At 36.9% G+C, this 16,328-nt stretch overlaps 2 protein-coding genes across 8 annotated transcripts in view; one reads left to right on the forward strand and one right to left on the reverse strand.

Annotated features, from left to right (window-relative positions):
- Positions 1–159: 159 nt before the first annotated feature.
- LOC117435024 (src substrate protein p85-like) lies at positions 160–15,710 on the forward strand. Of its 3 annotated transcripts, XM_034057874.3 has the most exons (17): positions 160–353; positions 1,782–1,865; positions 2,424–2,497; positions 2,742–2,871; positions 5,048–5,158; positions 5,531–5,585; positions 6,557–6,667; positions 7,246–7,356; positions 8,136–8,246; positions 9,047–9,157; positions 10,286–10,341; positions 10,506–10,575; positions 10,918–11,066; positions 12,350–12,454; positions 12,845–13,013; positions 13,654–13,725; positions 13,969–15,710. In XM_034057874.3, the coding sequence occupies exons 2-17, from the start codon at positions 1,782–1,784 to the stop codon at positions 14,103–14,105; spliced, it is 1,656 nt and encodes a 551-aa protein (XP_033913765.1). In that variant the 5' UTR covers positions 160–353; the 3' UTR covers positions 14,106–15,710. The 3 variants fall into 3 exon arrangements, with proteins under 3 accessions (XP_033913765.1, XP_033913766.1, XP_033913768.1); XM_034057875.3 differs by lacking the exon at positions 9,047–9,157 and having other exon boundaries at positions 162–353; XM_034057877.3 differs by lacking the exons at positions 8,136–8,246; positions 9,047–9,157 and having other exon boundaries at positions 162–353.
- Positions 8,866–16,328, reverse strand: part of LOC117435036 (SH3 and multiple ankyrin repeat domains protein 2-like) — a 158,052-nt gene continuing 150,589 nt past the window's right edge. For all 5 annotated transcript variants that reach the window (XM_059003016.1, XM_059003014.1, XM_059003013.1 and 2 more), the window contains one exon: positions 8,866–9,292. The gene's annotated coding sequence lies outside the window, so the exon portion shown is untranslated. The remainder of the gene's footprint in view (positions 9,293–16,328) is intronic.

Here is a 16,328-nt window from a genome sequence, read left to right on the forward strand (position 1 = left end):
AAATAATAACTTTTAAGCAAGAAAACTATATAACTGGAATGTCAGGCTTGTTATTTGTATTCAGTCTGTGTGTACAACGTTATGTGGCGTCGATCAGGATGTAAATGTGTCCGCACGGCTAAAATGACGGGCAAACTCAGCATGGACTGCCATTGCCACGCAGTTAGTGCGTCAGGCTCCTACCCAGATTCCTGCTGCAGCTCCCAGGTGGTGCTGCTGAGTTCATAACAGGAAGTAAGGATTTGGGAGAGCCGGAACAGCACAGGGAACTGCAGGGATACAACTGAGACGAATGGTGCAGGGGCTGGAAATATATTTTATTATCTGTAAAAGAAAAGGAAATCAGAAAAGAAGTAAGTAATGTAACTGATGGGATCGCTAAGATATTGTTAGAATAAAGCCAGCGAACGATTTGCAGGTAAAACTGTTAGTTGAATGCAGAATCACAGCAGCTAAAAATCATGACTTGGAGAGAATGAGAGATCAGGGTGGGATTGTGGAACAGGAAATAATGTATCGCTGTATATAACTATTTTACATAAACTTTACAGTGTAGCATTTTATATTGGAATTGTGCGTTACAGTGTAATGTGTCACAGTTCAATAATATGCAACGTGCTTCACTGGTCATTGAAGTAAGGAACATATGTTACCTCGAGCAAGTGATTCAGGAAGAAAATATGTATATATCTTGTATTTCATTAAAAAAAAAAAAAAAAAAAAAAATAAGAACAGGACGATTGTGAACATATTATTAACGACTGTTTTATGTATTTGATCGTATTAACATTTTCAAAGGTAAACCACCATGCACTGAAATCCTATTAATTGGGAACCGAAAAGAGTTCATTTGTAACATTTCGACAGCAGTTTTTTTTTTTTTTTTTTTTAAACCCCTCCCTCAACTCGGACTGCATTTCAAAGCCACGCAGAGTGCGGAATCACCACTTCATTAGAGACAGGTGACACATTTTGCACAAGAATCAGCCAAGACCCGTGATGGGTCTGACAAGTTATATAGTCAGACACTTCATTTTATATACTGTCGATTTTTTCTTTTGACCAACTGAATTCCTATATTTTGTTTATATATTAAAATATCATATAGGCATACTTCTTGGCATTTATGACCAGCAATATGTGTGTTTATGCTATTTGTAAAGCCTGAAATATATTAGTTGGGGGAAGAACTACATATCAACAATAATAAGTGAAATATGTAATATTAAAACCTGTTGCATATTTCAACCATATATGCAGCATGCAACCTGGGATTAGGAGTAATAATAAAACACTTACCATATGACAGATTCACAGCTCCTTCTGGTCAAAGGGAATATGAAGTCAGGATGAATTAAAGCTATACTGCTTTTGAATATTGTTAGAGTATTACATGTGATCTTAAAAATAAACATAAAACGTTAAAGATCACAAAAAAGTGTAATGCGTTTGTGCTACAACAGTTCCTATTGGATGCAGTCATGGTACAGATGAAGCATGCTGGTATGTGGCCATGATACCTGTCTTGAGCTTGCTATTGATTTTATCCTCTGCTGAGCACCAGGATGTGTAACCTATGCTTAATCTTTAAAGCCTTTTAATGCCCAATGAAGGCAGTGCTTTTATGGGTGTTGCATTATATTCATAGGTACATTTTATAACAGTGTCAAAAAAAAAAAAGTAATTGCAGAAGGTAGACATTGTCATCATAAAAATACAAGTCATCTGTTCAGCTGAAAAAGTAAGGTCTATAACTGTATACAAATCCTTTTTTGTTCCAGATGTGGAAAGCAGCTGCAGGCCAATCTGTTTCCATCCAGCCAGAGGATGCAGGTGACGACTGGGAGACAGATCCTGACTTTGAGGTAAGGGTGTTTTTTTTTTTTTGTTTGTTTGTTTGTTTGGTGTTGTATAAATTGAGTTTGGTCATGATAATCTTATAGCCACTCTTGTCGAAGAATGCCACTTGTGTGCTGGACATGTTGTAAGATCTGGTGCATCTTGCTCTAAGCTCTGTTCGTGGGCTAAGCGACTAAGCACCAGAGATATACTGACATATACTGATATACAGATATACTGGCATGATTACTGTCTGAACACCCAAAAGAAATCATAAGAACCATGACGTGCATTGAAAGATGTTAAATGCCTGGAGCACGAGGCCAGTGCTGCTGATACAATGATCCCTGCAAATAAAGGAAGCTAAATAATCCATCCAACGCATCGCTTTTATTTATTTATTTATTTTTTTGTTAACTTTAAATCTGAAGTTGTGATTACATGCATCGTTTTTGTTTGAGTTGTTGTAAAAGTTTGGCCAGGCAGAGCTCCCCAACCTTCCTGGAGTGAGCAGTGATACGTTTGTATGTATTGCCAGACAGCTAGGCCCAGTGAGTTGATTGAAATGTGATGGTTTAAAACAGAACGATGTGTCTGAGAAAGAACAGAGATGGGGTGCGAAGACAATCGAAGGATCTGGACATCAGGAACATATTAAGTAAGTTGCTCCTCACCGTTCAACCTGTCTGTACGGTATGATTTAGCGTAACTTGCTGCATGTTTGCTCCTGCTTAAGAGATTCTATACAGTATGCTTGTGACAGCCATTATATTCGTGTTCAAACTTTGGATCTATTTTTTATTTTTTGTCTGAAATATTCACACTGTGGGTTAATTTGATATACAGAAATTGAATGTTTTCCCACAAAGTCGTTTCTTCATGCCCGATTTGCTTGGCTGCAGCATTCACAAACTGCGGGAGAACGTCTCTGATGAGCACCACAGCTTGAAGCAGAAGGAGCTGGAAAACATGCCTAAAGCATCCCATGGCTACGGGGGGAAGTTCGGTGTGCAGCAAGACCGAATGGATAAGGTACTGCAGTACTGGTGGATATTTCATGAATAGTATTTAATATTTTATAACTAATCACCTACTATTGTTTGATTTATTTATTTTAAACTGAAACTAATTACAGCTACTTATTCTTTGGGGCCAGGTTCCAGAGAGTATGGAAAGAAAGGGTCTATAGATTTTATTATTAGGTATACCATTAGGGACTGTGTATGCATCTTCTGTTATGGGTCTATTGTTGCCTAATGAGGTATATTTTTGAGTAGCTCAGTTATTTAGCAACTCTGTGAACTTACAGGGTAAACAGACAACAGCTGAAAAGTACTTTAGGTGGATCCTGTTTTGGAGAATGTGTCTGAACATGAGTGTATTCCAATTAGACGGGACTAAACCTGTTTTTTATGACGATTTCTGTGCCTATAAACATAGTTTGAGCCCCTTCCTCCAGGTGATGCAGCTTACTGGAATGCACTCAGTTTGTAAGTCCAGTACTGCCTTAGAATGACATCGAATCCCATTGCTTTCCACTGACAATTTGTTGGTTGATCTTACTTTATTCCTGCCCTATTACAGGGCAGATCCACAAAGGTTTGCTTATGAGTCCTTGTGGCCCAGGTCTGGATACAGTTTGCAAAGGAAATGTTGCACAGTTCTGTTTTGGAAATTCTTCGCATGTTTGCTGTTTGTGAACACACCCTCAGATATGGACACGTGTTGGATTTCTAACAGCTGAATAAGAGATCATTACAAGGGTGTCAGACACGAATAGGCTGGCTTGAAAATATAGTTGGGGAATTCAGTTTTTATAAATGTGTTGGGACCTCGAAACTCATTTTTAGAAAATGTGTATTTCAGTCCTGCTGTTATTCTGCAGTAAAGTTTTGGTTAATGGCTCATTTCTTAGTATGCTTCACATAGATAATCTCAGAGAGACGACAAGGTCAAATAATTGGAGCATTAGATGATTTCCCAGGTCTTGCAGCACCTGTGCAGTTTCAGTATGAGTACTGGGAGGAAATGCCATTAGTAAAAATCAACATCGTGAAATCAGTCTCTTTACACTTTCCTCCGCTGCACGGCCACCAATGGCAAGTGCGACTGATATAATTGACACAGTTTGAAGCCCATTATATTCTAAATTGCTTGGCAAAGTTCAGTACTATCTCTCACACCCGGCTTCTTTTAATTGTCAGTATCCTGGTGCAGTAGTCTGCGTGCTTCTGTGTGCCACTTGATCGGAGGATTAGGGGAGCTGGAGCCAAGACAAACATAATGGACTGCAGTCATGTGCTTTGGTTTCTGGCTGAGAGCGTGAAAAGGATAACACTGGAAGCGCCTGGACAAAAGAACCCTCTTTGTGCTTACATTTCACACCTTTCTGCATGAAAAACAAAAATATAATATATATATATATATATATATATACAATATTTAATCCGTTAGATTTTTCACAGTTTATTAGAGCTCATTAGTTCCCCTGCCTTTTAGTTTGCCCCTTGACATGAGCACCCACGAGGAGCCTGCCCACAATTAACCCAGCTGTGAAAAGGGTACTCTACCTTGACAGCAGTGATGCCGATGTTCCACTTGACCTTCATGCTGTACAGAAGTAAAGGAAACCCTTAAGTCCTCGGTTGACCTACATGTGTGTCTCCAGTTCTGTGAAAGGAAATGTGTATTGCCTTGTGGTAATAAATCAAGGTCCCTTGATGATCAGTCAAGTGCTGTACCAGCTGAGCTGCTCGGCAGTTTGACAGGCTTGGAGTGTCAAGACTTGCACACAGTCAGATGCACCCCAGTAGTTCAACTGGTTCAGATTCAAACCACCTTTTAATCAAGTAGCCTGGCTACCTTTTCCAGTTCATCTTCACCGACCTTGACACAGAACTGTCCTTCAGCAACGATAGAGATATGCAAAGGTGTAAAATGAAATAAACAAAACATCCTTGTAAATGAATCTGTCCTGAACAAAAACAATTCAGCGGTTATTCAAAGTGTCGAAGATGTGGGCTGTATTAAATGTAAACAATGAAGCATGGGTTTCACTAGGCTTGAGCTGAGGTGTTCTTATTTCATTTCTAAAGGCAAGTTAAAGCTAGCGGAAGCCTACCGTAAAATCCCTTCAACTTAATGAAACGGACAATAAAAGCTCAGTGTCATGTTTGAAAAATGTAACTGTTCCCCTCTCTTTTTGCAGTCTGCTGTAGGCAACGAGTACCAGAGCAAACTCTCCAAGCATTGCTCCCAGACAGATTCAGTCAAGGGGTTTGGTGGAAAGTTTGGTGTACAGGCAGACCGAGTTGACCAGGTACAGCACATATTTTACACACTTGCAGCTATTTTATCACTTGTAGGTGATTAGTGTGTTCAAGGTGGCATACTTCACTGATTTACCTGTATTGTTCTAGTTATTTAAGGAATAATAATTTTTGCAATTATTTTATTTATATATATATATATATATATATATATATATATATATATATATATATATATATATATATATATATAAATAAATTATTTATTTATTTATTTATTTATTTATTTATTTATTTATTTATTTATATGTGTGTGTGTGTATATATATACATATATATATATGTGTGTGTGTGTATATACATATAATGTGTGTGTGTATTTATAATCTGTATGTTTTTTTATGTTTTTGTTTTTTGTCAAGTCTGCTGTTGGATTTGAATATGCTGGCAAGACCGAAAAACATGCCTCACAAAAAGGTAACCCTTATTTGTATATGTGTGTATTATTTTGAAAGATGTCGGTGCTGTGTCGGTAATTGATTTCTGGTGAAGCCTTTATTTTCTGTTATGTTCCGCTTGTTGTAGATCAGTTGGCTTGAGAGCCCTTGTGTGTATTTCACTGCGCTTGCACATGCATTAGCGACACCACTTTGCGACTCAATCGCTCTCAGGTTCAGCACAGCTTAACTTCATAATGCTTTGTATGAATTCACACCTTTTTATATACATAACAGATTTATTAATCTGAAATGAGGTTTGAACTTTTTTATACTGCTTCTGATTATGTATATAGCCAATCTGTATTTTTTTTGGTATATGAAAATGTCAATAGTGTACTGTTTAGCCTTATTTTTATTACATATTTTTGTATACTAATGCATTTCATTTCATCAAAATGTTTTTTTTTAATATATATATATATATATATATATATATATATATATATATATATATATATATATATATATATATATATTTATAAGCATAGATATTGCAGATAATAAATAATTGTTTATTGTTTTACAAATGCCTACAAACGATTACCTTTTCATGAAATCAAATTGCATTAGAGAGTAAAAATATTTGATATCCACTGATGTACTTAACAAAATAATAAACAATAAAAAAACAAATGACATGATGACATTTACTAGTTGTTTTTGGAATAGAACTTTACATTAAATCAAATTAGTAACGTGAAAAAGGACACGTCTTCCTGCCCACGTACCCTGGGTTTGGTTGTCTGGCTGTGAAATCTGTTTTTGCAACACGCAGTACCCTCAGATGTGTTTCTGATCATTTATTTTTTTCCTAATATGTCTCCTTTTGCTTTAATGAAGTTGTTGAGGCTGCGTTTCCATTGCTGGGTCTGTATGGAACCGTGCATGGCCGCGCAGTAGCATTATTTTACTTTAGCTTGATGCTTTGCTGTGTCTTCAATCACATAGACTACTCATCTGGTTTTGGGGGGAGATATGGTGTACAGGCTGATCGTGTTGACCAGAGTGCAGTAGGCTTCGATTACCAGGGAAAACTCGAAAAACATGAGTCCCAGAAAGGTTTGTTTTTCTTCTGCTCTTTTTTTCAAACTAGGATTCAGGTATGTTCTTGTTATTTTCAAAGCTTAGTTTTAATGCTCAGAATAACATTATTATTATTATTATTATTATTATTATTATTATTATTATTATTATTATTATTATTATTATTTTTATTATTATTAACTCTTTAGGCAATACGTAATTTAACAGAAGGCCTACCCTAGGACAACTGTCCGTTGGACAAAACAGATTGGGACCAAGGATTTGGACCATTTTACAGCAAGCTTTTAGTCCGTTCTTTTAAATAACATGTTAACCCAGAGCTACTAGTAAGGGTGAGTCGTACCAGCATGGTTCAAATCTTTCTTGTGCCCAGTTACAGGTATTGGCTGGGTGCTGTATTGGCCTTTGTGCTTTCACAGGGTTAGAGAGGATCAACTTGTTTACTTAATTGATACATCTGCAAAGAGAATAAAAACATATTTAATTCAACCGTTATGATTCTGTGTCTATGGCTAGTAGGCAGAAGATGCTGAAACTATGGAGTAACACATTTAACAAAAAAAAAAAAAAAAAAATCCTCTTGTGATTTGCAGATTATTCTAAAGGTTTTGGTGGGAAATATGGAGTGGAAATGGACAAAGTGGACAAAAGCGCAGTTGGCTTTGAGTATCAAGGGAAGACCGAGAAGCACGAGTCCCAGAAAGGTTTGCCACATGTTTCTGCTCTTGCAACACATATAACTAGAATGAACACGTCAAAGTGTGTTAATGCTGTCAGAAATATTTAAGAAAAGTGTACTCACTTGGGAGCTGCACGAGACCATAATTACCACTGACGAGAAAATAAACCTTGCGTGTCTCCCAAATGAGAATCCTTTCATCAAGCACAGCCCCAGCCCTGCTACCTAGTATCAGAGTGCTAGACTTTGTTTTGTTTGCATGAACCTGTGGTGAAGGGGGTTTGGTTCTGGGGCTCTGTTGCATGTTTGGGATATGCTTTGGGGAGTTTATATAATTAACTTTTTTACTCTTCATCAGAATTGATCTGTTATTTATTCACTTCTGTACAGCATGAAGCTGTTATTTATTACCAGGCTAAATTAACCTGGATAAGTGGTTAAAGTTATAATGTGCTGTGAGGTGCTCAGTACCAAAATACCCCTTTACAAGCAGGTGGAAACTCGCCTTGTAACAGCAAACACAATATGAAAAGAAAAGTGCTTTGCTGTTGTATTGTAGTCAGTATTGCAATGTGGGCTAGAGGGTGTGGGTTTAGGGGGAGAACTCTCCTTGACTAGTTTTAGGTGGAATAAGGACGTTGATATAGCTGTAAAAGTAAGATCCTGATGAGGAGTTCATGTGAAACTGTACAGCTTTTTATTCTGCTTTAAACTCTTGTCTTTAGTTACTCTCCTCCAGGGCCTCTTTTTACTTCCTCTTTAACGTGCCACATAATAACCCTGGTGATTTTATTATGTGTGCAGACTATGTAAAAGGGTTTGGAGGGAAGTTTGGTGTCCAGACAGATAGACAGGATAAGTCTGCCCTTGGCTGGGATCACCAGGAGAAAGTACAGCTGCACGAGTCTCAGAAAGGTACTTGCACTCCAGCTCGACAGACAATCTGGTTTATGTGCCTAGGTCTTTTAATGGGTGGTCTTTGTTTTATATTTAATGTTTTCTGAAGTGTTTTGTTTGTAACTTAATGCAAAGAGGCAGCATCAAAGAAGTAAATACAATTGCACTTGAATATCTAGTTATTGGGAAGCCATATTAATTTATTTGTCCCCTGCTGAGATTGCATACAATTCTTTTTTTTTGGTTTAATTTAAAATCATATGACCTATTTTGAAAGCAATCATGTTTCAACAAAGAAAATGTAAACCATTATTACGTTTTAACCTTTACAATTACACAAGGGTAGGACTGATCCAGAAAAAAGATTACATGTCCTAACAAGGGCTATTGGTGTGCAATTACATAAAGTCCTGTGAATAAATAAATAAACGAGACGCCTTTTTGCATTATTTAATATTTGTGGTAATGGATACTGCCTTTTTGTTCTTTTAAACTGTTTCCAAGCCATTCAAAGTGTGATGCATGCAAACCTACAAGTACAATAAGTTGTTAAGATATGGGAATGTTTCTTTGGCTCCAGTAGGTGGTGTTTGCTTCTCGGTCTGGAAGTTTGAATGAGTCAGAAAAGCAACATAACCTGGGTGCAAGGTTCATCTTTATTAAATGGGAACATTTAATGATGTCATCATCCTTTTGAATTCACATACTGCTGTCGTTGATGTTACAAATGAAGGTGGATTCGATCTAAAAATACAGATTGTCATTTTGTTTTTTCTGTTGAATCTTTTCTCCCTTGCTGTGGCTTGTGGTTTTTTCAGATTATAAGAAAGGGTTCGGAGGGAAGTACGGTGTTCAGATGGAGAGGCAGGACAAAGCTGCCATGGGCTTTGAATACAAGGAGAAACTGGCCAAGCACGAGTCCCAGCAAGGCACAGTCGCACTCCAGTCTATGACAAAACTGTAGCAGCTTCGAGCACAGACTCTCTGTTTTTGATAAGGCTGTAAATCCATTCGAAAATGTTGTCGTACGTACAGATGTACTGGGTCACAGAAACGCCTTGAGTCTGTGGAGAAAAAAGCAGAGGAAAGTTATACAATTAGAAACAGCTGTCTGGATGTACTGAGGTTAAAAGTGCCATCAAGCTGCTAAACAGTTCCATTCTGAAAATGTAATATGCACATTTTTACAATTAATAAAACATACTTTTACGTACACTGCTTAGCCTTTAGCTAAAAACAAAGATGCAGAGGGTTTTTATCCCCTCGCATGTTTATTCATGTTTTATAAAGACCAACGTTTTGTGGTTTTTATTTTACCATTTTTCAGTGTTAGGCTTGTGACTGCCCTACACTGATTGCACCTGAAGATGGCAGTAGAGGATTGCTAATAAAATCCAAGGATTTCCTTGCAGTGCTCCACCCAGAGCTTTCGAGATTGTGAAGGCTGAAATTCACATTTCCTTTTCCTCATATAATGACATGCGAAGAGGGATTTAAATAAGACGTTATTTTCTGCCTGTTACGAGCTTTGTCAAATGACAACATGTTAAATCAAACAGTAACCTGTTTGAATTGTACATGTTATTACAAATAGCAACTGCTTTATATTCGGGTTAACCGCCTGTGTGGAGTGCAACTATATTGCTATTAAATTCAGTTATAAGATCCAGAAATCCTATTCATCTGTGCTTGCAGAGTGCTACAGTTTTAAAAAGTGCCTTCCTTTTTGTCCTTTTTGCTCATCTTGTGATCTTTGGATGTCTTCACACAACTCATATTCCAGTGACCATTTGCTTATTTGCCACTGTATATACTTTTTCTGTTGTTTTAAAAGATGCATGCTCTCACAGCCTGCAGTGTCTCAATGCATCACACACATCAGCTTTACAAATGTGTGCTCTAAACCAGCTGCAAAAAAAAAAAAAAAAAAATGGACTTATATATAGGATGCATTTTACTTTTGGCTGTGCGCATAATGGTTTGCATGTTGGTTTGTTTTATTTTCTAAAAGTACGTATTTTCTCTGAACTTAACTGTACGGTCCAATGTTGTTTTAGACTATTCAAAGGGATTTGGTGGGAAGTTTGGAGTACAGCAGGACAGAATGGATAAGGTACACCTTTTACATATTCTGTTTGTTCTTAATATTTTGTTAGCAAAGTTGATTTAAGTAAAAGAAAACAGACAGTAGTTTTCTATGGATAGAAGACCCGGCTTCTTGATGTGCATTGTGTAGAGCAGACTTGTACTAATCTTCACTTTGTATTGTTTTAACAGAGTGCAGGTACCTTTGATGATGTCCAAAAGCCAGCTCCAGCCTATCAAAGGACTAAACCTATTGAAGCAGGTAGGTTGTCATTATTGGGTATGCACTTTAAGGCCACCTGTACAGCACAGTCATTGTTGCAACATTTTCAATTTAAGTTAGAGAGATGTAATTATTTAATTATTTTTAGTCTGCTAAATCTGAAAAGTAATTTGTACCATTTATTTTTCTTTGTTTTATCCTACTTCATCAATGGAATTTGATAGTTCTGAATTCCGTGGTAGATCAGTTTTAAGGGCTCTTAGCGAGCCTTGCATCTTTTGGAGGTTTTAAAGGTTTTGTTAGATAGATCACTTGCTTAACTACTTGATTTTGAGGTCTGTTACCAGATTGAACTTTTTTTTTTGTTTTTGTATCCCAAAGCCGGAAGCAGTGCTAGCAGCATCAAAGCCAGGTTTGAGAACATTGCCAAGCAGAAGGAGGAGGAGGACAGAAAAAAGGGTGAAGAAGAGAGAGCCAGACGAGTAGCCAAGGAGAAGCAAGAGCAGGACGAGGCCAGGAGGACGATAGAGGTACTTAAAGAGTTTTCAGATGCAACTTCTTATATTGGTGCATTTTAACTTCCAGTGTGTAGTTGAGGACTCTTGTTGGATTTCCCTGTGTATAGGATAAGAGCCTTTGAACTATTCCAAGCTATATACACTTTTTTATTGTTATTATGAAAAGCGGAAATATATCATTTCAGTAGAACTTAAATAACAACAAGGTGTTTACAATTGTATCATTATAATATATATCACAACAGAACATCATTTTTCTTTCAGTGGCAGCATTATATAAGTATAAATAACATATATTTTTACAATGGCAGCATTATAATAACATATCACTTTTTAGAAATCATTTTTTGTGTGATGGATTTCAAAGCAGACGCACTTCAAACCCTCATAAGTGCTAACGTCTTTCTCTAGCACATATACAACATAAAACTTACGTTGCAAATTTTTCAATCACGTCATATACAGTATCTTCCCCAATATCAGGCACGGGTGTATAGCACTCTTGTATGCATTATTATCTGAAGTGTAGGTACAATAAATAAATAGGTCGTTTTGACCAGTACCAATCCTGACAAGACTTCCTTACAACTTTTAACACCAACAAATAAAAAAATAAAAAACTCCTCGTTTTATTCTCTGTAGATACACAGGCATCCATTTTTCACTCTCAGCTGTGTGTATACAGATGACCCGGTCTGTCAAGCACATTTCTTAGGGACTGCTGCTATCTGCCAGTGAAAGTCAAAACTGCAGACGACTTTACTCTATTGTCAACTTATTTATTAACTGAAGCACATTAGAAAGACGTGTTAAACTTTGCAGATGCATATAGACGCGCCTGCACGCTATTCTCACGGGAGTGACAAATCTGGACTCGTTTGTGCTCCCGTGGAAACCATGGGATAAGCAGCTGTGTGGTTAAAAAGGAATTGGAATTGATTGTAAAAAGGAATTGAAAAACAGGAATTGACCCCGACCGTTTACAGAACTGGGGAATCCCTCTGAATTTTTCCACCCACCCACCCATGGATAACCCAAGATGACCCCTAATAATAAGGGGATGATGCAATCCGGGTGGATTCCCTGGGAGTGTAATCCTAGTTGATCAAAGCGACACCTTCTGTATTTATGTAGACTACAGTTAATCAACGTCCCAGATGAATCTCTGTCGACAGTCATAAACTCTGTTGGCAGCCAGCCTAGGTTTCGATTGATCGGTGGAGTTTCCAGAAGCCAAGTTGTTGAGAAACACCATGTCAGCTATTAACTGCTACATCTGTTTTGCTCTGACACAGGAGCAGGCCAAAGCTGAAAAGCAGCGGACTGTAGAACGGGCACCAGAACCAGATCCTGCCCTCCAGCCCGCTCACCAAGAGAAGCCACCCAGCCCAGCATACCAGGTCAGCACATACCGTGTCCCCATTCCCAGCTCCCTTTTATTAAATTAACCTTTACAGAACATACAGCTATGACCAACAGCTATGCAACTCCCTGTATAATTAACTGATGCCAATGAAACTTGCTGAATAATGTTATGTTAACATATTGAATTACATCACGCTTTATAGATATCAGATATCAGTGGTTGGAAATGTTGGGCAGCTGGCTCTTTGAGCTTATATATCTATCTATCTATCTATCTATATATATATATATATATTTTGGCTATTAAGTATATTGCCTTTGTATCAGTATTAAGCACACTTCACAATCATTTTAATGTCTGTTGATTATTTTAAGGGTGGGGAGCATAAAGAAAAACGTCTGACCTTTTTCTTTTTCTTTTAAAGGAACCAAGTTTGTATGAAGAGCCACCCGACAGAGACTCGGCTCCCAGTTCAAACCAGTATGAAGCAGAACCCCCATCTAATGCACAGGAGCCAGAATATGAGGATGCTTCATATGAGCCCCAGCAAGAAGCAGTCTATCAGAATCCAGACGAAGTGCAGAATCAAGGAGGTAACGTTGCGTTGCTCGGATAGCAGCTTCATATTAATGCTCTCACTGTTTCCTAAAGTTTAACAGGATTCTCTGGAGAGGAGGAAACCTACATCTGGCAAGCCAGCCTAGTTTATCCTTGTTTTATATCTGAGCGATTTCCTGAAAGTTTATTATAGTTTATTGCTTCGTAAGTATTGCAGATATTTCTGCAAAGTTTTATTTTGTTTTGTATGTATATGTATATAACTGGTGCTGTTTTTATAAAAAAAAAAAAAAAAAGACTTTTTTTTTTACATACATAATTCAAGGATGAATAGTTGCTGCAAAAGGAAGCATTGAAAGTGAGGACAGCTGTAAAATGCAAAGTATTTAACTTTAGACCATAACCCTTCATAAATAAATGGTATATTTTTAGTTTGTTTTAAATATTATTGTAAGCGGTAATGTGTTTTTGATCTGACCTTTTTAGTTAAAAGTTTTAAAAATCTATACTTGATGAGTGTTGGTGTTTTGATAAAAAAATAAAATAAAAAAAAAATACCTTGAAGCATTTTTTTCTATTTTAGTCGTTGGAATGGAATGACCTTGTTTTAACAGTAGGGTTGATTCACCGCAGTCTCGTCAGGTCGGACTTCTATAAATGACTTTCTTTTAATAGACGGACAGAATTATGCAGAGTATGGGGATGACCTTGGACTCACTGCAGTGGCTCTGTATGACTATCAAGCTGGTGAGTAGTTTTAACTCTCCACAATGCCTGCTCTAGGAATCAGCAGGTCTGTTTTGATGGAAGGAAAGTGCATTTAAAAAGGCATAGATGCTTACCAGCAGAGATATGTGAGCATATGCTGTACAACCCAATTTTGAGAAGGGTCTTGCCAAGAGAATGTATGCTATTCAAATAATTTACTATACTTTTAACTTGTAGTCCTAGTTTTTTTTTGTTACTTTGAAAGCTGTGCGTTTCTTTCAGCTGGCGATGACGAGATTTCCTTCGACCCCGATGACATCATCACTAACATTGAAATGATTGACGAGGGCTGGTGGAGGGGAGTGTGTAAAACAGCATACGGGCTTTTCCCTGCCAATTACGTTGAGCTCAGGCAATGAAGCACTTACCTTCTGAATGGGTTTGCCTTAACTACCATCTGCAGTTCTGCAGCAGATACTACAGATCACCTCCTCAACAGGAAGAACAGGAACAAACATATACCCCCCCCCTCCCCCCCATTATTCTAGAAATGCTCTTAATGTTGGCTGTGCCACTTGCAATATTGTAATGTGTATAATTTCTAAATTGTGTCTCATTTTTTCCACTCTTTGAGTTAAGACTAGGGACCTATATTATTGTTGTTGTTCTTATTATTTTCTCTCTCCAACAAATGCTGCTTCCAGGTTCATGCCATTCTGTGTCAAAGAAAATGCACTGTAGTATAATTAAATAAATAAATGTGTAGTAAGGAATAATGTGCTGGCATCCAGATCAAGCTGAAATGCATTCAAAGCAGTATATTTGCAGTAAAAGAGATTACTATATTGCTCTAGAAGATATTAGGTGCTATGGAGCACATAGCAGAGGCTAACGTTTTTTCTCCAGTTAAGGTCCATGTTTTTAGGACTGTTTAATAAAATAATAAATAACGTGTGGTTTCCACTTTTGTTTTTAGATGTGCATAAATATAGAGATGTCCCAAAAGTTGATTTGGAGGTACTAATACATTGTATAGCCAAGGGTTAATATCGAATTAAATTATCACCAAAGTATATTGCACACTTTCATTGGAAATACTGCATTAATGTGGAAAACAATAATTTTAATGTAATTGAATAAATGTGGAAAAGGCCTGTGGTGAACTAAAATAGTATATTGCTGTTTGCTTGTTGATGCTAATTTGACTTTACTTTTAGCACAGTGTGCTGTGTAATACTTGTGCTAGCTGGGATAGCTGTTTTTTCTTTCTGTTCTGTATCTGGGATACTAATGGCAAGTTTAATGGCGAGTAGTTGTTGATTTGGGAAGGAAAACTGTATGAGAACTGTATTAATTTGTACATTCCATCAAATACTTTAATGAAACGTGTCTTGAATATGCAAGGTATTATAAAACATTCAGGTGGGTTTTAAAATATCCCGTCCTCAAACAGTGTTAAAATCTTGTGGCCCTGTGCATAAGCCCAGCATCTCATATTTCAGGGAGTCACATTTAGGAATCATGACTTAAAGAATTTGAGGTTTGTGTTTATTTTAAATCCACACAAAAGCTGTATAGTGACATTAGTTATTTAACTATGATGTCTTATGTTTTGGTGGGCATCCCACTCATGCATTGGGCCATATCATTTTCTTATAATTCAGTATGACAAGCCAATAAAATGTTAGAAAAAAATGTTGAGAGTAAAAATGAAGGGGAAAAGGGTTACATTTAATCTTCGATCATAATTTAATCTATGGAAATTTCTATTTTAATTATTTTGCTAATGGTTAGGACAATCCTTAACAGTTGATGCGCATGTCCTCGCCTTATAGTTGTAGTGGTCCCTCTGTTTATTACAGGTCTATGTATTTGTTTGATCATTCTTGGGTTGGGTTTTGATAATAAAGTTGTCTTTTCCAGTATATTATTTGTATCTTTTAAATCAGCTTGCATAATAGACTACATAAAACATTTGCAAATTGATTTTTTTTCTAAGTGAATAAAGTTTTCAGTTAAGTGTTTAGTTGTCTCTCGTTTTATTTTTTTAAAATTATTTTTACTATCTCACTAGTTTCCACTGAGAATTCTGCAACTTTAAACTAAAACAAATTCTATGTTAAAATCCAGCCAGTTTTTTTTCGTGATCGAAATAACACCCTTTAATCCGTCTAGGGTTGATTTTATTCCCTCATTAATTAACAGTAGTAAATGCAATACAAATACTGTATGGTGAAATGCATTTATAACTCTTATGATATACATGTCTCCTTAATCACAAACCCTCAGTCGCACACACAGTAACAAACGTATTTCATTTTCAAAGACTTTCCCCTTTTAGATACTCCGTTTTACAAAACAGGACATGTTACAAAACTCTTAAGCATAAAAATAATAATATAAAGAGGTTGATATAAGATTGTACATGCAGTGCTTGCCTCGCATGGAGCCATGTGGTGCAGTGTGATCATTCACTAGTGTGCTCTGCTGTTCCTCCTTGGGGTGTTCAAATCCAGCTGATTCCTTCCTTTAATTTCAAGGCATTGGTTAATTTCCATATAGTATATATATATATATATTGCAGGGAGGAGAGTGGTAGGTAAGGGTGTTGTTGCCTGGGAGAAGAGGACGGAGACAAGCTA

Source organism: Acipenser ruthenus, chromosome 28 (assembly GCF_902713425.1).
Source record: "Acipenser ruthenus chromosome 28, fAciRut3.2 maternal haplotype, whole genome shotgun sequence".
NCBI lineage: Eukaryota > Metazoa > Chordata > Actinopteri > Acipenseriformes > Acipenseridae > Acipenser > Acipenser ruthenus.

Excerpts from the sequence above, each read along its gene's own strand:
- LOC117435024 (XM_034057874.3), top strand. The coding sequence starts at position 1,782 with ATGTGGAAAGCAGCTGCAGGCCAATCTGTTTCCATCCAGCCAGAGGAT. Across the intron at positions 8,247-9,046 it reads GCTGCACGAGTCTCAGAAAG|ATTATAAGAAAGGGTTCGGA; the intron begins GTACTTGCACTC and ends TGGTTTTTTCAG. Across the intron at positions 12,455-12,844 it reads CACCCAGCCCAGCATACCAG|GAACCAAGTTTGTATGAAGA; the intron begins GTCAGCACATAC and ends TTTCTTTTAAAG.